This window comes from Hyposmocoma kahamanoa, unplaced genomic scaffold (genome assembly GCF_003589595.1).
Source record: "Hyposmocoma kahamanoa isolate Upper Pololo Valley unplaced genomic scaffold, ASM358959v1 220, whole genome shotgun sequence".
Taxonomy (NCBI): Eukaryota; Metazoa; Arthropoda; class Insecta; order Lepidoptera; family Cosmopterigidae; genus Hyposmocoma; species Hyposmocoma kahamanoa.
The window spans coordinates 3,212,717-3,236,021 of NW_020653740.1; the positions used below are offsets into that span (position 1 = coordinate 3,212,717).

The 23,305-nt window shown below is 36.5% G+C and overlaps 3 protein-coding genes across 5 annotated transcripts in view; 1 reads left to right on the forward strand and 2 right to left on the reverse strand.

Annotated features, from left to right (window-relative positions):
* Nucleotides 1–4,421: 4,421 nt before the first annotated feature.
* On the reverse strand, nucleotides 4,422–13,092 carry LOC113227856. Of its 2 annotated transcripts, none has more exons than XM_026460924.1 (9): nucleotides 13,076–13,092; nucleotides 12,697–12,968; nucleotides 12,324–12,486; nucleotides 11,921–12,092; nucleotides 11,367–11,477; nucleotides 7,841–8,057; nucleotides 7,332–7,555; nucleotides 6,730–6,826; nucleotides 4,422–5,186 (listed from the first exon to the last, which is right to left on the reverse strand). In XM_026460924.1, the coding sequence occupies exons 2-9, from the start codon at nucleotides 12,930–12,932 to the stop codon at nucleotides 5,135–5,137; spliced, it is 1,272 nt and encodes a 423-aa protein (XP_026316709.1). In that variant the 5' UTR covers nucleotides 12,933–12,968; nucleotides 13,076–13,092; the 3' UTR covers nucleotides 4,422–5,134. The 2 variants fall into 2 exon arrangements, with proteins under 2 accessions (XP_026316709.1, XP_026316708.1); XM_026460923.1 differs by having other exon boundaries at nucleotides 11,355–11,477.
* Nucleotides 13,093–13,879: 787 nt separating this feature from the next.
* Nucleotides 13,880–15,706, forward strand: LOC113227972 (p21-activated protein kinase-interacting protein 1-like; the record flags this gene model as incomplete). The annotated part of the gene is made up of 3 exons (XM_026461084.1): nucleotides 13,880–14,006; nucleotides 14,078–14,369; nucleotides 14,937–15,706. Coding segments are annotated over exons 1-3 (1,131 nt in total), but the record flags the coding sequence as incomplete, so codon positions are not given.
* A 2,505-nt stretch (nucleotides 15,707–18,211) lies between these two features.
* The window catches only part of LOC113227983, a 29,274-nt gene continuing 24,180 nt past the window's right edge, over nucleotides 18,212–23,305 (reverse strand). For both annotated transcript variants that reach the window (XM_026461096.1, XM_026461097.1), the window contains 5 exons: nucleotides 23,142–23,234; nucleotides 22,414–22,504; nucleotides 21,700–21,939; nucleotides 21,120–21,256; nucleotides 18,212–19,564 (listed from right to left, as the gene is read on the reverse strand). In XM_026461096.1, coding sequence (XP_026316881.1) covers nucleotides 19,328–19,564; nucleotides 21,120–21,256; nucleotides 21,700–21,939; nucleotides 22,414–22,504; nucleotides 23,142–23,234 — 798 coding nt within the window. In that variant the 3' untranslated portion in view covers nucleotides 18,212–19,327. The remainder of the gene's footprint in view (nucleotides 19,565–21,119; nucleotides 21,257–21,699; nucleotides 21,940–22,413; nucleotides 22,505–23,141; nucleotides 23,235–23,305) is intronic.

A 23,305-nucleotide genomic window follows, 5' to 3' on the forward strand; every position in this document is an offset into this window, starting at 1 on the left:
CTTTATCAATGATAGGCCTCAGTAATTATTTAAATGATGTACTCATTGCACTTGTTATTTACTTTTCCTCATAGATTAAAAGTCTGATAGGCCCATCTTGGGTTTGTCCCGTATTCTAACACGAATGACGATGCGAGCTGTACGTACCGCGATTTGACTAATTAATATTTTATACAATTTATATTGTAGCATTATATTCATGTCAAGACTTCGCTCAGGCTACTCCTATTACACCTCTATCACAGTGTAAATAATGCACTTAGACAATAAACTGAGATTAAACTTATCATTGAAGCGATTCTCCACTACTCCGATTGTTGCCAAAGCAGTGGAGAAACTCCCTAAGGACGAATTTTAAAAAGATCACTTAAAACTATACGATAACATTCAAAGCAATAAAATAGCGAACATAATATTTTGTAACAGACGCAAGAAAAGACTCAAAAGACAACTTGTGTAAACACTAACAAGAACGAAGCAAAATAAGAAAGATGTCAACTTAAGATATGCCTTATAATAACCAATATTTGTGCTAAACGAATACGAAGTGAAAATATAAAGACACGCAATATGTAGTCTTAGAAGGTACACTAGAATATATCCTTACAACAATGTACAGAACTACTTTCTAAATCCAAGCTTCAGAGTCATTCAAGTTTAAGGGTGTTGAGAAACTCTATAATTCGGTGAAACATCACTTCAAATATAAACCTTATGGCGCATTTACACCCGGCCTCCGTCACCTTTGGCTACATCGCCTTACGAAGACGACGCAGTCGACTCGCCGTCTCTACCATAGCGTCTGCCGCCTTTGCTTACAAAGTAGAGGTGGGTGATAAATAACGTCACGATGAAAAAAATCACAGTGATCAGCCGTCACACAATATCACCGTGACTTTTTACGAAAGTACAACGTTCCAAAATCACACAGGTTGTTCCTCCATTCCACTAACTGTCTCCGTCACTCACATAACGACAAACTCATACGACGTATTTTGCAAACAAAATCATGCGCGATCAACGGCTGGCGACTGCGCTACTCATTGTAGTTCGCTTTTATTTTTAAATTCTAATTATGAACTAAGAAATAATTAGATCAGTGTAAATACCGTATAAATATTGTTAATACAAATGATATATGGTCTTATTAACGAATAATGCGACAAGCCTATAAAACTGTGAATGTTATAGCGGGTCAATTTTCCAAATGAAATTAAACGTTACATCATCGCTTGCCAAAACCGTATGTCGCGATGTAAGTCACAGGTGGGACAAAATCACGGTGATTTGTCACTGTGATTTTTTTATAACTGGTGGTAGAAATGTGACGCTTTTCCCCATGTCTATTACAAAGTCTTTATGGCGATTCCTGTTCAGGCGAACGACTGTCACTTGCGTTTACACCTTGTGGCTTCCTTCGACTTAGGCTGCAAACTATGGTCGTCAGTCGACTCAGTATTTACACCAGGCGAAGGTCTAATATTCATTTATTCATAGAACAATATACAAATTGTGTCTGAATGTCAACTTATAAGTAGATAATGAATTAATTAAGCAATTTACAATGTCATAACAATAAAAATAATAATAATAATTTACAGCAATGTTAATTAATTTAAAACTTAAAATTCTAAAATTCTTGAATTGAGTAGCAGCATTTTTCCAATAATAAAGATCTCAATTTTTGTTTAAAAATATTTATGTCATTCATTATTTTAAGGTCCACGGGTAATTTATTAAACAATTTCACAGACTGATACTGGGGGCAGTGCGTCACAATATTTAATTTGGGATCAATAATATGTTTCAAATCTTTCCTCCTAGTAGTTTCTCGTTCACTTTGCTCTACATTTGATTCAAAGTTCATTCTCCTTTTTAAAAGTCCCGTTAGTAACACCATGATGTATAAGCTAGGTACAGTAAGTATACCCAAACTCCTGAAATGTTGCTGACATGACTCCCAAGGGGGAATTCGTACCATAGTGCGAATAGCCCTTTTTTGCAAAGCAAAAGCGCCCTCTGCATTGTATTTGTAACTGTTACCCCATAATGCAATGCTATAACGAATTTTTGATTCAATCAAAGCATGATAGACCGACTTTAATTGTTCTCTAGTAAGCACTTCTCTCAAACTACGCAAGGCATAACAGGCAGAACTGATAGAATTCTCCAACGATATGAGCTCATGTTTCCAATTTAAAGCGTTATCAATATGAATCCCGAGAAACTTTACTACATCTTTAATTTCTATATGTCTACCATTCAACTGAACATCCAAGGTATCCCTGTTTCGTGCGGTGGTTTTAAATAATACAATATTCGTTTTTGATGGATTAATTTGTAATACATTAGCTCTGAACCAGTTGTCAAAAGCATTAAGTGTGTTATTTACGTGGTGATTCAATTGGCTGTTATCCTTGCAGGATATAATTGCATTAGTATCGTCAGCAAAATTAATTATAAATAGTCTTATACTAGCGTCAAAGTTATATATGTAGTTTATAAGGTCATTTATAAATATGATAAAAAATATTGGTCCTAATACTGATCCCTGTGGGACTCCCCTCGTCACTTTTACAATTTTTGATGTTTGCACTAGTTGATTACCATCAGCAGTAACGTCTTTTATCTCTACAAATTGTTTTCGGTTGCCTAAATAAGATTTCAAAAGTTCAAGATTATTATTTCTGACGCCATAATGCTCCAATTTAGCGATTAATAAGTCGTGATTCACTGAGTCAAAAGCTGCACTTAAATCAAGAAAAAGACCGGCTACTTTCTGCTTCCTGTTGATTTCTCTCATTATATCACTAATTAAAGTGTCTATAGCGTCACTAGCCCCGATACCATCTCGATATCCAAATTGTCTAGGGTGTAGTACTGAGTATCGAGTAAAATGTGAAACTAGCCGAGCTTTGATTATCTTTTCAAATATTTTGGAAAGAGTTGGAAGAAGAGAGATAGGTCTAAAATTCTTAGGATCCGTTTTTGGGCCTTTTTTATGCACAGGAATTATTTTAGCTAACTTTAACTGTTCAGGAAAAACACTTTCCTTCAAGCATAAGTTATAAAAGTATGCTAATGGTTCCGCAAGAAGATCAATATGTTCTTTAATTAGGGTTATGGGAATTTCATCATAGCCGCTCGAATTTTTTGCTTTCATTTTGTTGACTATTCTATGCACTTCACTACCGTCAGTCATGCAGGACTCCATATTGTATTCCACGCGTCTTGTGCTGTCATGTAATATTGTTAGGGCAGTATCTAATTTGGACTGAACTGAATTTTTCCCATGATCAAAATTGTCACTAAAGATCATAGCAATCTCTTTTGAGTCTTGAATAATTTTATTATCTATTTTAAGTACAAAGTTTTCTGGGACTGTTTTTTTATTTCTGTTAGTGTGCTTGTTTACTGTATGCCATATGCCTTTAGAACAATTTACATTCATATTTATTTCGGATTGTACTGAGAAACGCCGAGCCCATCGTAAAACTTTTCTGTAAATACTTAAATATCTATGCCTATAGTTCGTTACAGACTCGTGATTTTTAATTGTATTGCCACCTAAAAACCTCTTCATTTTGCTTGATATTTTAATACCTTTTGTCAGCCATCCTATTTTATTATGTTTGTAGAGGTTAAGTTTTTTCTTAGTTTTTTTAAAACTGTTACAAAAGATTCCAGTAAATGCCTGCAAAAACGAGTTTACACCATGTGTATACCAATTCTCTTCTAATATTCTATTTCGAAAATTTTCTTTGTTCCTTTTATTGAACTTTCTTCTTTTAACAACCATAGCTGGCTCTAAATATTTTTTCCCATTTTTTTTCTCCATTAGAATTGAAGTCAATAAGGCAGCATGTCCGTCTGAGTGCCCGTTATGGTCAACCTCAACTCTAAAAATTTCACTTAGCTGCATATTTGTTAAAATATTATCAATGGATGACTGCGTTTCATTGCGCTGGAATGTAACCGAATTCACAAGATGTCTAAAGTTGTAACTCTTAAGTAAATTGCAAAAATATCTTTTATGTTTCTCGTCTTTGTTGTCAAGCATGTTGACATTAAAATCACCACATATTATAACTTTTTTGTTAGAACAATGCTGCAACAACAATTCAAGTCTTTCTACAAATATGTCAAAGTAATCATTATTTTGGTAACAACAAAAAATAAGAATATTAGAGATCAAGTCTTTCACTCCACATACTTCAAAACAGTCAACTCTACTAAATCTTTTACAGTCAATTATTTCAACTTTCCTACCCTTCTGAAGTAAAATCAAAGCTCCCCCTCTTATTTTTTGCTTTCTGGCAAAATATGTACATAACTCATAATTTTCAAAATGTAAAAAATTTATTGTCCTCTCATTCAAAATCCCTGTCAACCTGGTGTAAATGCTCCATTAGATCCAAACCATTAAGATTCATTTTTAATTAATTATACGGTTACGATGTGCTGACATGTACATGTTTTCAAGAAAAACATCCGATAATTCAAATATAATATAACTTACATGAATTTTTACTTTATATGTATATAACCATTAAGATTTTATCTTTAAGATTTTTATTACCTCATCATAGACAAAATTATGATGTCATGCTCATATAACATATTAGACTAAGTCAACAATGTATGTCAACTTATCTCTAACACCTCCGAAGCTTGGACTATAAAAATTAGTACCGTAGTACTCTCGTTCACTGGTATTCTGAATATTATTTAAAGCTTCGTGAAAGATCTTATACACAGGTGTAACAAAAAACCCGGCCATACTTCAGCTGTCTTGTACGTTGTATTCTTTATATAAGAAACAAATTTAGGAAAATAAAATTGCACTGCCATTTGTGTGGGAAATCAAAAATGTTATGTTATATTGATGAATTATGCTTAATTTTTGCTTGTTTGTTGTAGTATAATGTGATCGGAACTTATTGCTACACCTGTATATGGTTAAAGTTCGGCCCTGCCGAAATATAACGTGGGAAGCAGAGCTCCCTTTTTCGTTGTGCAACAAAAATTATTTTAAAATCCATGTTAACGTCAATAATAATGGTCGTATAAATTGTGTACTTGCAAACGAGAGTAGTAGCGCCGTTTAGCTGTCGACGGCGAGAACATCCAGGGGCTAGTTCCCACTCACTATCTTGCGGTTCTCCAGCTCATCCATGTTGTTTGAACTGTTGCAAAAATATGCGCATATAATATTATGATGTTTTACTACCATGACATTCAACTATTTTTTTGCAATTACTCAACTAGTTTGTTATAATCAATGGTCGTAAAAAGGTGTTCTACATATACAGGGTGTTAATTTGAGACGGGGCAGCAAGGCCGGCTACCTTAATCGTTGTAGTTGCAGGAAAACGGTTTTAAAAGACTATCCATGAATTTTGAAGATATATTGATTGGCATTTATAGATTTTGAAAAAATGGTACAGTCAGCAAGATAAAAGGCAATTTATACAAAACTTTTTTTTATGTCATTCGATCCGGTCTCTGGTAAGGATCAATAGTCTGTATGAGACCAACTGTGGTAAGAGTACTCGAAATGCCAGAAATCGCAAAAAAAACTTTTTACCATACATTTTGTAGGATCATATCTTAGTCATCAGTTATTCTAGATAGTGAAGGAAATTAACAAACTGTATACGTATAATGTATTTAAAAATAAAAACAACAATGAAAAGCAAAATAACATAAAAAAATCTATGATAATATGTGCTCGAATTGATTGCCGCCTTGGCGGATGCATCGATTCGCTCTCTTCCGCAAAGAGCAAGCAGCGGCTGAAATTTTACTGGTAAATGTTCACCCTCCGCACTTCCCTAGCTTTTGATACCGCACCACGACCCGCATATTGACGATCACATTGACGGAACGGCAGCAAGGCTGTCAGTTATTTACCACATTTTTTACATAGCACATTAGAATTACTTACAACCTCGACTTTCTACGTCAGTTTGTCCTACGATGTAGTAAAACCATTTCCGGATATCCGGAATTCGAAAAAGTAATTAATTAATATTTGGTGGTTTTAAGTCTATGTCGCTCCTGGTAGCTTTTTCTATACATGTATCTATATATTTGGAACAACTTTTTCCAACCATTGGTTATAATTAAAAACAAAGATCAAACACAAAGAAAAATTCATTCATCAAGGATCAATTCAGTACAGGCGCCCATCTAAAAGTCAGCCAGACACTAAAGCTGCTAACAGATTGGCTCGTTATCAACATCATGCAGTCGTGATCTTGGATAACGACTTCACGCATTAACTGCACGAAGTCGAAACGACTCCATGAAGTCGAGATCGACTGCATGCAGTTATGCTCTGGCCACACAGAGGCGGCCGTGGAAGCGTTCCGGGCGCGGGAATTTTTGTAATGTACGAGTTTAAAGGTGAGGCGTCCGCGCGTCAGTCGCGTCTGTGTGGCCTGAGCATTATTGCATGCAGTCGTTTTCAACTTGCAGTGGAGAAGTTGATTACGGCTTTATGATTAACTACAAACATGCAGTCAGTCCGTTAGCAGCGTAAGCATGTAATACCAAAACTGGAATTTTTAGAACATGGAATGGATTTTAAAAATGGGTTTGATATTTAACTTTGAACACCAGGCACACTTTTGAGTTAAGGCGGTTAGATTATTTTCATGATATCAACAGGTTCCGACAAATGAAATGGTAAATAGACGTTATTAATAGTAGGAATGGGTCACTTACCGAATCTTGTCATCGTTCTTCCACGAAGTGACTTGAATGTGTGGCGGCGGCAGATAGCTACGCAGCGACTGTACCAGCTGGATTGTGTCCAGAAGAACTGAAGTGCGTTATTTATAATATTAAAATACAAAAATCATAAATTCTCTTGTAAAATTTGTAATAAATATGAAAGTTTTTATTTTATAATACCAAGTGACGGGACGAACAAGTCGTGCGTTTCGTGGTAAACGACGCGCCTATCCATAACAGTTGCAGTGTCACTTGGAGCATTAAATAGCAAAAGTCTTAGGGGCACTGCCCCTGCGCCCGTCATGCTGAGACATAAGTTGACAAATCCCATGTGCCTGTAATTTCAACAGCACCCCCTTACCCTTCCAGACCGGAACTCAGAAAGAAACGCATTATCGGCGGCAAAAATATATGAGACGAACTCTTTCACAAGAAGCTCTACTGCTACTAAAATCCATTCAAACTGATATGATCAATCACGTTTGATAGCTGTACGGTTTTGAATTGTTTGTTTAATTCTGCTTTGTTTAACTTGTCGTCTTATCGAACGAAATCATGGTTGGCTAAAAATATAGTAAAAAATAGTGACTAACTCTTTTGCAGCTGCTCGCTTTGCTTTCCGTAGGGCTTGCACATGGCGGGGCGTACGCAAGGACGCATGCGCTGCAGGTTACGCGCCAACTCCGCGAAGGCACGTACTACACGTTCCTGTCCGCCTGCGCCCCCACTACCGCTTCCACCCGATGTACCCCCACTAGCCGCGGTGGCGCTTACACTAGCCCCGCCGGATAGAGACTCCAGACTCTCCAGGTTAGCTCTAAACATGCAGATTGCAGAACATACACAATAACTATTCGAACACCTCCCGGTTACACGCTAATGGGCCACGTGGCTAGATTCATGTTCAATTTAGAAATTAATCCATTTGCTCAGGACTCGTCGGCAATTATAAAACCTAAGTTTAAGGCTAGATATTTAGTGCCACAGTGTTCCATATTCAAGTTGAAATCAACATTATCATCCAATTGAAACACATATATTTCGAATAAGTTTGCCAGTAGTCTATAAAAAAGGCAACACACATCCTAAGCATATTACATACCTTAGAAAATCAGTCAACTTATGTTCATCAGTATAGTGATGTTTGGAAGTCTTTGTGTCGAGAGTTGATTGCGCTGAACTAGAGGTACGCTGCGAGTGGGCGTACTTGTCGAGGGTCGATTGGTGGGAGAGAGAACGACCCTGATGTTGTAGTAGGAGCTGTTGGTGTGAAAGTTTCTCCTGTGCGCGTCGGTCGCTCTTGTCCGAGGTCAGACCAGCTGAAGAGCAAGGCTTGCTTTGTAATAATATCAACTTATAAGAGTATATATATAGAGTAATATGTAGATGTGCCGTTGGATGTGTTATTTAAACTCTATCCAAAGGATTATATATATAATTTATATACAATTGGATGGAACACAAAAATCTAAACCTAACTTTCTATTGAAGTGTAGTTAATTCATTGCTCTCATTGTATTTTAGTTTTAAGATCATGTGTTGTGTCTTCGTGCCTACATAATTATTCTTAATTATTCTTATGCTATCAAAAGAAATGTCAAGACTGCTGTAACATTCACACTAAAAATCTCTGGTTTCACTTGGCTGTAGATTTAGAGCTTTTTGAGACTGGTTTTATTCTCACATGACATCCAACTAGGGTTGGTAAATTTCCGAGAATATTTCCGAAAATGGAAATATTCTCGGAAACATTGCGAGAATGTTTCGCAAATGCGAAATTTACATAAAAAGTTGAATACTTTGGTGCAAAAACGTTTTTTTTCATATGAAGAAATATTTTGAAGTTAAGTTGATTGACACATTTTAATTCTTATTAATACCACAGAAATCCATTTTCGTGAAAATACTGCAAAATTTCTTAAATTTCCTTATATTTCATAGAAACTTTCCACGAAATATTTCAGAAACTTTTTGGAAATTTTTTAGAACATATTCATTATTTTATATTTTTATAGATAATTTTAATGTGGGGATCAAAATAATGCATAACAAAGTTTTTTAAAACCTTTGTTTTAATTATTGAAATTGAAAAATTGAATAATAAAAAAAAAAATGCTATACAATAGGTATGTAAGAAGCTTGTCGCACTTTGTAGACCAATAAAGTTTTAAAATATAATCAACAATAACAATTTACAAAATAATCAACATATATTATAGTAAAATTATTCAGTGCTCAAACATCAACAATTGTAATTAAAATAGGTACCTCAAGAACAAATAACAAAATCACAGATTGGTTCTTAATTATGAAAAATACTGGGATTAAAAAACTTAAGAATCAAAATAAAATATAAAACTTAATACTAATCTGTATGCAACTCATCACTGCTCCATGATGTCGTATCTGTACAGGAAGCTACTGATAATGTGTCCTCATTTCTACCTTATGAAGGTTCTGTTAGCAAATCAATGTCAGCGTTCAGGTGGTCAATTGAGCATCGATCTGAAATCTTCGCTGTTTTATGTGGAGCGTTTAAAAGTCGCCAATTGTGTGAAACGTAACTTAGTTTTCCAGCCCTGTCTGTTGTTAATTTGTTGCGTTTAGTGGTGTGTATGTTCCCAAATGTTGAAAACGATCGTTCCACTGCTGCAGAAGTTGATGGTACGGTCAAAATTTTGTTGGTCATCTGGCCCAATTTTGTTTGCCCAAAGAAATATTCCACCATTATTTTTAATATTATTTCTATATCTCTCAAACAATATAATAGGGGTTAAAGTATGAAATTGCCGATTTGTACTGAAAATCTAAATTGTTTATTTTTTAAATTTTTAACAAATTTATTTAATCAAAATAGTTGCCATTATTATCTATACATTGCTGCCATCTAATGGGAGGGTTATTAATGCCTTTGCGATAGAACTCCGACGATCTAGACTGCACAAACTGTGTGAAAGCATTTTGTACTGCCTCCTGGGAAGAAAACTTCTTGTCACGTAGATAATTGTCCAAATCACGAAAAAAATGGTAGTCCGTTGGAGCAAGGTCTGGTGAATACGGAGGATGACGAATGGTTTCTAACTGCAGTTCCTGAAGGGTCAAAATGGTTTCTCGTGCTGTGTGAGGTCTCGCGTTGTCGTGGAGCAATAATGGTGAAGATCGATTCATGAGTCGGGGCTGTTTTACTGCTAGTTTTGTCAACATGGTTCGGAGTTCGGCACAATAGACATCTGCCGTTATTGCTTGACCAGATCGGAGAAAACTATAGTGAATAACACCATGCTGAGACCACCAAACAGTTACCATTACCTTTTTATTGGTAAGTTTTGCTTTAGGACACTGTTGTGGCATTTGACCTGGGGTCAGCCATTGCATTTTTCTTTTCCGGTTATCATAAAGAATCCACTTTTCATCACATGTTACAATTCGATCCAATATTCCTTCATTTCTGTACCGGTTCAACAAGGCAACACAAGTTTCAACACGCGTTTCTTTCTGCAGATCAGTCAAATCATGAGGCACCCATTTTTCGTATTTTTTTATTTTATTGATTTGACGCAAGTGCGTCAATATTGTGGGTAAGGTAACGTTAAACCATGCAGCTAATTCCTGGGTAGTTTGACTAGGATCGGCTTCCACTATCTCTCTTAATTCATCGTTATTCACCTGTGTGAATAACGATGCGGTCTTCCTCGTGGCTCGTTCTTTAAGTCGAAATTTCCATCACGAAAGCGTTTAAACCAAAATCGCACGGTGCGTTCATTAGTAGACCCCTCTCCAAACGCAGCATTGATATTGCGGGCTGTTTCTGCCGCGTTAGTTCCGCGTCGGAACTCGTATTCAAAAATCACTCGAATTTTCGCAGTATCCATCTTTCTTGTCTAAATTGAATAACAAAAACAATTGAAAGTCGATATTCAAATGTTTCAAATTTAAAAAAAAAATCACAGAAACCATTTGAAAAAAGTTTCATTCGAAAACCTCAAACCATGAAGATTCTATGAAAATTCAAAGAACCTATTGCAGTAAAACGGCAATTTCATACTTTAACCCCTAATATTATCAGAACAAATAACGTTCTTAAATTTTTTAATTAAATAGGTTCATGAAAACGATTCCTATGCCAAATTTAATACCCTAATTGCAACATATTAACTATTAATACATATACGGTTTAAAAGTGGCAAAATCTAAGTGGATTACGTACATTTATTTCATTCATTCTTTTGATGAGTATGAAATTTCCAGGAAACTTTCCATGCAATTTATGGACATTTAAGAGAAGTTACGGAAATTTACTTATTTATTCCGATTTCTTCAAAAAAAGTATTTTGGTTTTACAACCATGATATAGAACTATAACTTTTCTTAAATGTTTCTTGAATATGCGATAGTAAAAATGCAAAGCAAATATGTAAATTTCCATAAATTTCGCGTTTTGAGAATGTTTCCGAAATATTTCAAGAAACATTCAGACTGGAAAGTTTCCAATTTAGGAAAGTTTCTGGCTGCCCATCACTACATCCAACCATAGCTATCATAACATATACTAATAACAATCATTATATATTGAATATAAAACATAGTAAACCAAAAAAGAAAATAATAATATTTACAGAGCAACTCACTAAGCGCGGCGAGGTGTGGCGCGAGTGGCAGCTGGTAATCCTGAGCCAGCGCTGTGCTGCGTAACAACCGCTCCACAGCCTGAGTGTCTGACAGATTTGCCCCCGTTGTGTCTATTAAAAATTACATAATAATAAGATTCTCTGAAAGTTTTAGAAAGATTGCCATTTGCCCACAATTGGGCGAATTTTTTAAACAAATTATAGAATTGGAGGATGCACAGTAATTGTAGGATGCACAGTAATTGTATGTAACAACTTGTTTATATTAGTTACACTTCAAAGATTGTTATTTTGACATGAGCCACTTTCATTTCAACATACTGAAATTTTGATTTTCTTTTTCATGATACACAAAATCTTTATAATAAGTGGTAAAGAAATTCACAGTATAAAAAAAAATCCTTATGATCTAGGACATTCAATGTAATTCAATGTCTAGACTGTAGTGTCACTTAATTTCCCAACCCTTTAATTCAGCAGTATACCTAAGCAGGTTCAGCACAAAATGAAATGTTACACTGTCATGGTAAATGCAAGACAATGACTTAATTTACCTGGGATATAGGTAGGCTGCTGTGACAAATGCTGTTGAATGGACTTCTGCGTCATCTCCAGTTGGTTTTTGTAATACCGACATGCAGGATTTGGGCAGTTCTGTACTACTTCCACTATAAATTCCTTCTCCATGCCAAATTGCTCTCTGCCTATTGTATATGATTCTACAACCTGTAACAATAACAAATGCTCACAATTTGTTTAGTAAACCTTATGTACTTTATTTACATTGCATAATGTATAGAGACCAATAAAAAAGAAGAGAAGACAAGACTAAAGCAGGGAAGGGAGTAACCTTATTAAATATAATTCTTAAAAACAGTTTACTGAACAGAAGCCTTCCCTTTGAACATTTACAGTAACAACCTAACATAAGTCAATAAACAGAAAAACCAAACTTACAGCTCTAACTGTAGCTTCCAAACCAAGATGAAGTCCATGTGGACCATTCATGTGTTTTAACATCACAGCATTAGCAAAGTGTTCATATGGGAGAATTATCTTGCCGTTCTCACGGAGTATCAGTCTACCTTGTGTATCCAAGCCCACTCTTGATGCCATCATTCTGTAATAATTGTCCAGTAGAAACTTATTGAGCACCCATATAACATTGTAATTATTTATATAAATTTACAACTATTATGCATTTTATTAATTGTTATTTATTGCGAAACAGACTTATGTATAAAGCACAAAGGCAATGGTACCTTTCATCAAAATCTAACCAGATTCTAATTAGAGAAACAATATTCAGAAAAAATATAAATTTTTTTACTGTAAATAAGCTGCACTGGGAAGCATAGACGATTCTTTGAGATCACTGAAACATTGGAGAAGTTCTATACTGCTCCATCCTTTATTCTGTAGGTACAGCTGTAACAGCATGTACAGCTTTTCCGTGACGTATCCTTCACCGCCGTGTGGCGGCGCTGCGCTAGACGTGCTTGCCGTGCTGCCCGAACCGCCCGTGCTCTTTGCCAACACACTCTTCATCGTCTCCGCTAAATCCATCTTGTAGATGTCCAAGTATGTCCTCTTTTGGGAATCCTGCCCCAAAACAAACAAACAGTAAAGCAAATAAAGCGTCTGAGCAAGATCGATAGCGCAACACATTCCATCATTAAATGCATCAATTATAAACGGCACAAACTCACCAGAATGAAAATATGTGTTGGCTAACAATATAAAAATATAACGATACCAACAAAATACTGATTTGAGATCTTTCCATCCAATATTGTGCAAAATGAAATGCTTTCGGTTTGATGGAAGCTTCTATCTTTTTGACGCTGTCTGTCAGGCAATCCACTTTCGTTCGTAAATATCGTCCAGAAACATTAAACAATAAAAATATCGAAAATAATAGCAAATCAAGTTTCCAATTTTTCTGCAAAATTTTCCGAGAATAATTCCACAATTTGAAATTTTTTGGAAAATTACCCAACAGTAAGTAGACAGCACGTAGATAGACAGACGTGATGAGTATAGTGTTCTGTGGACATGATCCTGTGAATATACCAAATGGGTGAAAGAAATTCCAAAATAAAGGAAGGAAGTATACTGTGGACGTGACTGACGGGACTTCACGCTCTGGGCATTTTGGAGGAAAAAAGTGAAGGGTCGTTTTTATTTTGGCTTTCAATTATTTTGTCAAATATAGTTTAAAGTGGAATAGGATAGTGCTATTGTGAATTAATTGAAGATTAAAACGCGAAATTATACGAATCTCTAACTAAAATACCCGTATCAGCCCGTTCTAAGGAATCCCGAGTCAATCCAAGCACGCCGCCTCAAATTGCCTTTTCTCTTTGTGGCAGCCATATTTACAGAAACATAATTAAACAAAGACATGGCTCAAAGAACTTGTATCCAAGCCAAAATTATTAATAAAAATAATGACGGAAATTGACATTGACAATTGACAGAGTGGGTGACAGTGACAGTTTATTCGCTTGATTACGGCTACAGCACGTGTATAAATTAGAATATTAGATTTAATATCTTTGTATAAAAATAATGGATGAGCTAGTAGTAGGCACATACGAAGGATTTTTACTTGGATACTCTGTCTATTCTGAAAATACGGTAAATTATATTCTAGCTCATAATACAACTCGTGCTATTTTTATAGTTTTATAGTTAACCTTCGTTTTCAGGACAAGAAATTAAAGCAAACCTTCGCTACTCAGTCACACACGGCGGCAGTGCGATGTGTGTCTGCTGTTGGAAAATATATGGCATCAGGAGGAACTGACGACAAAGTTGTGGTGATTGACTTGAAGACTCGGAAGGAACACACAGTGCTTATGAATCATGACGGCACAATAAACGCTGTCGCCTTTACTCACAGCGGTACACACCTTTTAACAGGGAGTGACGATGGATCAATCATTGTTACAAGAACTGGCAACTGGCAGATTGAGAAAAAGTGGAAGAAAGCACATGGAGGTATGCATGTTTGATTGAAATAACTTTAATTTTTTAAGTATGTACGACATAGTGGGGGAGGGGCTCACTCCACCCCCTCCCCCCGTAAATTCGTGTGTCGGTTTTGTACAATTGTACCCTCATTGTTACATTATGTAGTGCATTTCAATCCATTAAGAAAGTAAACAAACCGGTTAGATTAAAATTCTTTAGCAATCATTCAATTAGTGGAAAAGTAACATTATAGAGAGCAATAAAATTATTGAGTATTCTAATACTTCATGCAATTTCTTCTGTTGTAAAAAAGTGTAACCCTGGCTGGCACTAAGTCCAATAATACTTAATTCGTTATCAGTCAGTATCAAATCACATACTTTTTGTTAGTATTCTGCAGTGAAATCCAAAAAAAACTTGTTTCTTGTAATTCAATTAGACAAAGCAAATCACTCAACTATCTATGAACAGGTCAGTGACCTGTTTACATTTTTGACAACCTGGGTTGGAATAGACTACTCTCTAATTGTAGTTGAACTAATAACACAAGTAATTCGTAAAAGTCTTTTTATATTCTTGAAATTGGTATTGCAGGTCAACCAGTTATAGCCCTTGCAGTTCATCCTTCAGACAAACTAGCTCTGAGCATTGGAGGTGATAAAACACTTAGGACTTGGAATCTTATCAAAGGTCGTCCAGCATTCACCATTAACTTAGCTAGCAAAGGTGTAACAATGCCTACTGAAATCATGTTCTCACCTGGAGGAGATCGATTTTCTCTAGTTTCACAACAAACAGTTGATGTTTGGACAATAAGTAAAGCAGGAGTGGAAAAGCGAATCACATGCAATTCTAAACCAACATCAGTACAATGGATAAGTGACGAAATATTAATTGTTGGACTAGAAAATGGCAACATTGTCGCTTTGACTTTATCTGACACTCAAGCTCAAACGTATGCAGCTCATAGGCAACGAGTTAAATCCCTGTATTTTGAAAATAACACTTTATATACAGTATCAAGTTCAGGAGAGCTGAAGGTATGGTTAGTGGCAGGTTCCAAGTTAAACGAAATATGCTCAACTAATGCTGGTTGCAGAGTGACCTGCTTGACACTGAATAGGCAGAACCACTTGGTTAAGAAGGAAGAACATATTGATGAAGAAGGGACAGTAGAGAATGGGGAATCTGATGATGCAAATAGTGTAGAATCAGATGAAGATGTGGAGAAAGAATCACCTCCACTAAAAAGAAAACCTGGAGCATTTGTTACTATTAGCTACAACAGTGATGATGGGAAAGAAGAGTGTACTCCTCCAGTAATGAAAAAATCCAAAAAAAGAAAAAGAAATAAGAAACAAAAAAATAAAAAGAATTAAATAGTTTCATTTTTATTCTGACTTTTTACTAATTAGAATCAAATAAAGTCAAGTATAAATATTCTCATTTTTTGTACAATCAGCGACATGTTAAATTGTATAAACTTAGGAAATGACACTATTTTTTCGTATTTAAATCGCGTATATTTGTATTTTCAAACAAACCGACGTTTTAAATCCGGAAATAGTTTAATTTCCCATATGTAACAATCGCGAAAACCTAAGAACTCGATTGCATAAACTTCTTAAATTTGAATGCTACATAGACATAAGGTATAATTTTACAAAGAATTTCGATGCCATATGCAAATTCTTTATTGTTATAAACAATCACTGGACCTTAAGATAGTAAATAGGTATTGGCTATATTATTATTTTTCTGACCATGTTGTCCAGGCTGTTAAAAGTATCTTAAAATTTAATTATTAAATTTAATTATCCATAGTAGCATCACCAAATCAAACAACACTTACTTTAGATTACATAGCTATATTGTGTATATTGAATGTTGATAACAGACAACTATACCAACATACTCACATTATACAAATTACAAACGATACCTGCCCCCGTAGCATGGCTACGAATGATAGTCGCGACGCGCGGATAAAATTGAAATAAGCGCGCCCTATAAGCTATCTAAATTAGATCTGATTGTGACAGCCAATTGCGCGCGCTTATTTCAATTTTACGCATATCACAGGACATTGGCGCAATCGCCATTTTTTTTGTATAATTTTTATAATAATATTAAACTACCGTACATAGTTATTTTTACTTGACATTGGCAAAATCATTGATTATTTCGATGGAGCCATAACATTTAAAAGAAGATGATAGTCGCGCGTGTCGCGTATGGAGTGTCCGGGATGTGGTAATACTTAATAACGTGCTGAACTGGAACAAGCGCTTGGATAACGCTAATAAACTGTTGGGTATAAATTATTGTATTATATGCAGGTGGATGTAAATAAATCCCATCCTCGTCGCTTGATGGGTATTTAGGGAATTACAGGAAGAGCGACATGGAAACGACCGAGTTCGTAACGTAAGGCTCAACGTCACATGTTTTTCGCCTACAGCATACATATTCATCTATATTTTCCAATTATTAAGTACAAATTTGTGTTTTGCATATATGGAACCGAGCGGCGACGCGCGTCGACGCTTGGTAGCATTCGAGCGGCTTCGCGCGTCACTTGGGTGCCGTGAGGCGTCAGACGTCGACCAAACTGTGATTCCGGCGCTCTAATGCTAGTGACGTCGCGCGTCGCCTGGCGGTGGAGTTGAAAAACAGGACACGACGCGACGCTTCGACTCTGCGCCAGTGTGAGTTGAGCCTATCTGGTTTATTTACGTCCACCCGCATAAGAATAATTTATACCCAACATAAACCAAATATTGGTAGATGGCGAGACTATCCATAAAAATTAGAGCAATTTGGCGACTAGAACCGACTAAATCACGACTTTTTATCTGGCTAGCAAATTTCAAAAACTCTACCATGGTCACGCAGGAATAAGCCAAGCTGATTACCCGACTACGCTGTCTTGTATTGCGATTAGCAGTCCTCTCGAGAACACAAACGTAGCAGCGCGACTTGCATGCGTGCGCGCACGCCGCGTCCCGTGTACGACAGTACTGATTCGCACAATCTAGCGATGCATTCAGGTTGCATATCACTGGTCGTCCCAACACGCCTTTCATTATTATGCGAATGTGTGCGTCCGTGCATAGCGAGTGGCGATGCGGCAGTCGCGCACACAAACAAGCCGATGATGATGATGATTTTACAGAATAGTGTATAAATTCATTCTATTGTGATGTGCAATTAAAGGACAGAGTCAATAAAAATCAGTGTTATGTAGACTTTGGTTTGTTTATTAAAATTTAATTATAAATAAAAAAATCTTTCTCCTGACCACACACCACAAAATACATAAATAAAAAATGTAAGTTCATAATAAATTAATTTGGTCCCAAAATAAATATTTAAATAATTTAAGAAAAATTTAAATTAAAAATTCAACAATATTAAAACAAAAGTACTGTTCAATTTTGGCAATCGTTAATGGACTACTTATAGTAATGTTAATTAATTCTTAATTGAAATAAATATTCTCAATGTACAGAGTACATTCAGTCATACGGGAGTGATCTCAAACACACGTTACTTCTAATCTCCTCTCGGTATACATTTGAGATTATCTATTTATATGGGTGATAATGTGGAACCTAACACACGAACTATTACACAACAGAATAACATTGATAAAGTAAACAATCATTGTCGCCAAGAAAAACTAAAGCTAGCTAAATAGTTGCTAAAACATCAAAACGCACACTGAAATAACACATGAAGAGAAAGTGTTGTTGGAATGTGTTTACAAATTAATAAAGTTGTATTTCATAATCATAATACAAAAAAGATCTACTTTTATTACAAGTACACTTTTCTAAAAAATACTGTATTATTATGGGAGAACAAACCTGGTACTCTTATATGAAATGAGATCACATGCTTGATGAAGTGTTACTATAATTTCAAATACATTTACTAACAAATCAACGACATTCATAAATAGTCGCCGATATTACTAAGTACATTTTGTGCAATATACTCGATAAATAAATGCCAAAATCTACAGAAATTGTTTTGCATTGCATGAGTCTTAACATAAATTATCACGATACATACTTGTCATAAATAAGTAGCGGGCGATTTTACGAAGGATACATTATTTCTTAAATAAGTGAAAATCTAAGGAAAACCTTCGAATTACAAGAATTCACGACTTTCGAGTTTACAATTCATCTTATGACTAGATTGAGCCAGTGTTTTTTCAACATTTCTTTGCTTCATACCTAAAATATGAAGAACCTGACACAATAAATACAAAATACAGGAACGATATAAATTGTACAGTCCCAACGGAATATCTGCGTTTAATGGATTTTGTATACTGCATAAATAGTCTAGTTGAGTTCTACTAGTCCTTTTCAATACTCACTTACACCTAATTTTCGATTAATTATATTCGTTTCATCGTTCGAAGCAGCACTAACGTCACTAAACTCTAAGCTATAGGTCAGATGGCACTCGCTACGCTATCGGACATAGCTTTAACCCACCGCCAATGTCGAATCAATCTTCACTCAAAACACATTCGTAACGTATTTTAACTTCAGGTGTTCTAATATTACATAAATTACATAACATTTTATATTGGCAGCGTATCCATGGAGCTGACACACAAAATTAGAAAGATGGAAAGGGAAAGACAGACGTGTCAACTTTTAGAATCATGTCATTGGCTCCCATATAGATTTAAATTCTAAGTCAGAGCAGCCTTAATTTCAATTACAGGTACTTGTTTACCTAAGTACGAGTTGATTCAGCGCTCAGGTAAGTCCATCAGTAGGAGTATAGATAGTACGTGAAAGATTTGAGGGAAAAAGAAAAGGTTGCTAACATTCTATGCAGGGACCCAGCACGATCGATTCGACTTCGGCAAACGCGAGAATGAGTTTCGAGAGCGACGGCCTCGGGCATCATCTGAACCGAGAGCACGTCGCAGATGGCACGCGGTGTCGGCGGTGGCAAAATTATTTCTTTTTGGCCTTTTTCTCTGCCTTCTTGAGAGCCTTAAGGAGCTTCTCGTGCGCGGTGCGCAGCTCCTTGAGGCGACGCTTCATGCGGCGGCGGTCGTCACCACCCAGCCCCAGCAACTTCAAGTCGGCGGAGGTGAGTGCTAGCAGCAGCGGGCCGTCCACGCCGCGAGCAGCAAAAGCACTTGCGTGTCGCTCCAGCCCCTCACCTAACCCGCTCACCCACTGCCACACCTGCAATAACAAATTGTGAACATACTATTGGTATTCCATTTACTTCTAGTTCGTTTCAAGCCATTTTACAAGAAAGGTAACCAAACTGGTCAATGACCCGATCATAGATAGTTTAGTGATGGCCAATTGTACGACAATTACAAATCAACGAATTAATTGAATAATAAAATTAAACAAATTGAATTAGTTGGCGTAACAGTTGTTTTTGCTATTTCGCTTTTTACGATTTCTCAGAGTACTAACAAAAAACATGCTATTCCATACTGAGTAATGATAGTTTGATACACAGGATTAGAGAATTATAATCTATACGGGTTGTTGTAGTGAACTCCACACATTCACCGTCCGACGATAAGTGATAGAAATTGGAGTGCATAAAAAAGTTTCACACTTGTCAACAGATATAAACAAAATGTCGAACTTACTGTGACCACTTTCAAAATAGAAAAAACCAGCACACAAAGTCCAACATTTGTTGTCTAGTTACTTTCTTAATCCTTTCCATAATCTGTAGCGACTACATTTTGCTGAGGATTCCGAAACTTTAAACTGAATAACTTTATTTCCAGACTTTGTAGTACAGTAGATCCAAGAACAATGTTCAGGATTTTAAATCCTAGACATTTGCATGTCTGTACATACGCAAAAAATTAGGTCAACAAAAATTTTAATGGGAGATCGCCGTTGTTCTTTCTGAAATCATAATTTTAAATCTTAAGTTACTTGTTATAAATAATACCACAGATTACTTAACAGATGATACTCTCATATAAAATCGAAAATACCTACGCTTTAATAGTCTACTAAATCTGACAAATGAAACCTGGCACTTAATACAAGAAAAAAGGAATCTAAGCACGCGCTCAGAGATGAAAATAACGTTGCCTGCCGTGTACTATCGTACGGAACCGAATGCTGGGGTTGTGTATAAGGATTGTAATGTAAATGAAAGACTTGTCTGAGAGCTTGCACTGTCGGCGATACACTCAGCGGTAAGCACCAATCGCGTAACCTCGAGCGAGAAACGGAGAAACGTGTATCTAGATAACATTTCTCCTCATCTCTCATCATCAGTTTCATTATTAATAAAATTTTCGATTTACTAATCGATTACTAAAATTTGACCTGAATTATTTTAACCGAATGATTTCTTTTCATAAAGCACTAAGCAACCATAGACTAACCATATTTCTACTATTATTCGAATCTATTCGAACTACTATTATTCGAATACCATTTTAAGGTGTCAAACATACACATATTGTTAAAGTGGTGAGATAGCAATAAACCTTCAAAATAGACGTAAAAGTATTACTTGTTCCACTTATTGAGTTTTTGCTTGATAAGTTTAACCAAACCAGTTTGTTACCTTTCATGAAAAATGGTTTGAAACGAACTATACCTATACATGTTGTGCAGCGTGGGGAGAAGTTTGGAAGTGGATATTTCTAATAATTAATAATCATGACTTTTCTAAACTTTATAATAGCTGTTAATGTTCCTAAAAAATAAGACGTATGAGTAAGTCTTTCGAACAGTCAACTATATTAGATACCTGTTGTTTGCTCCACTGCGCGGGCGGATGCGGCGAGACGGGCCCGGGCAACGGCGAGAGGCTGGCCTCTGACACCGCGGTGCTCAGCGGCTGCCACGGCACCTCACCCCCGACTACACAAGCCGGAGCTTTCTTCACTACAATACATCCACACAGTCAACATCATTTTGTTGATGCTCTAGCTCTTTTCTAAATTGTTATTTTGTTTTCTACTAGACTTAAACCTTGTCAGCGAAATACTATGTAAACATGTTCGACTTCTATAACTTGTAATTCTTTGCATACGAAAATGAAATGAAACAGCGCTGTTTACGGTTATGTGATGTCAAACTTCAAAATAATTAGAATATGACATTAGCAATATATTATCATCAAAATTAGCCATTCACCAACATACATTGCAACATTTAAATACTGAACACAAATTCCGCCACCTCAACAGTGTATCTATAGGTAAGTAACAATGGACGGAGATGGATGGGAGGACAGGTCGAAATCCACGTTAATATATTCTTTAATCGGTTGCTGTGTAAATTATAATAGGTTGGGGCCGATCGCATGACGTGCGGAGAGGACAAACCTCGGGCGTTGGCCTCGCTAACGGCCTGGCGGATCTCGTCGACGAGCTCATCGGTGAGGCGTACGGGGTCGGGGTGGTGCGGCGAGGGGGGCGCGAGGCGGGAGTCACGGGGGTCACGCGCCTCTCGCGGCAGCGAGTCGCGAGACAACGAGTCGCGGGTCTCTCGCGTCTCGCCCGTCAGCCGCCGCTCGCGCTCCGCCAGCACCTGCTTCAGCTGCTCCGCGAGGGACGCCGCGGGACCTACGTCATAACAACCGCTGCTTGCTACTACACAGCCGACTGGTACCTCCCTACCCCTTGCATGATAGGATCACCTATCTTGTAATGCGAATGGTACGAGCCTTTGAAAATCACAGCAACAAGAGATAGCAAAAGAACGTACGACTACGATGTACGACCAGAAATAAACAGAAACTAAGAACAACATCACCAAGAACGAAGAATAATCGACGAAAATAAGACCAATAGAATAGAACCGAAAGGAAGAAACGAAATAATGGTGGTGTATGAATGAGTAATCAACGAAGGGGAAATAAAATTTCGAACAAATGTTTCGATTTATATTAAATACGAAAAGCAAGCAAAATTAACGTTATAACCATTCCTGAGCCCCTTTTTTTCAGTCAGCGTAATGAACATACACAAACATTTAAGACAATACTAGTTCCGTTTATCGTGTATTTTTTGTGTTAACACTTATACATTAATTTATACCTGTTGGATGATGCCGGTGATCGCGCGAGTAAACAGCGTCGTCGACGGCGCTGCCCCCTGAACTGCCACAACTTTGCCGCGTATCTCGTTGCTAAAATATCAATAACATCAAGTAAAGAAAAAGTTAATATGCGGGAATGAAAACTACATCCAAGAAGTCCTAATATATGAGTTATTTTGTTAAATCTCAACTGCGTACTCAATTCAAAACAGCTGCTTAAGGTAAGCAAATTATCTCTAAAATTATTAAGTCATTAAACACCAAATTATACCCATCAATATTGCACAATATTGAAGTGCCAACCGACAGAGACGCCTCAAAATATTCCAGGAGAGTTTTGTGATGGAATTCAGTTAGTATTCGAAGTTTAAGACGTCATGTAAAATATCATACAATACGCTATGTACGTAATTCAATATAGAACTGTGTGCAAGCGAGACTGGAAGTGTTTCACGGTCACACTACGTGATACAGATCCACCAACACGCAAACCTGCGCCTAATATGTTCGCATCAATTCTCGCCTATAGGTACAAATTTCATACCAGTTGTTACATCTTCTTGCGCTTATGGCATCTGAACATAGCAACACGTCAACTTTTCGGATCCCATTCAAAATTCCTGTTTATTTATTATATTTGGTATGAAAACGTCGCTTAGTAAAATTCTATAATTAAGTCAAAATGGTATAAACTGGTTTATCGATCGGCTAGTGCTATAGTACTTACAATGTTCTGGCCGCTGTGAGTGGGCGCTCCCGATGTAGATTCGCTAAGTGACTCGTCTGCGGATTCGTTGTACGAGTCGTCGAGTCCATCGTACTATAAACAAATATATTATTCTTGTTACAGCTATTTAAATGTCAGATGTGGCGTATTCCATCACTTCCTTG

Excerpts from the sequence above, each read along its gene's own strand:
- LOC113227856 (XM_026460923.1), bottom strand. The coding sequence starts at position 12,932 with ATGGATTTAGCGGAGACGATGAAGAGTGTGTTGGCAAAGAGCACGGGC. Across the intron at positions 12,487-12,696 it reads CCCAGTGCAGCTTATTTACA|AATGATGGCATCAAGAGTGG; the intron begins GTAAAAAAATTT and ends CAATTATTACAG. Across the intron at positions 5,187-6,729 it reads AAGAACGATGACAAGATTCG|TTCAAACAACATGGATGAGC; the intron begins GTAAGTGACCCA and ends TTTTTGCAACAG.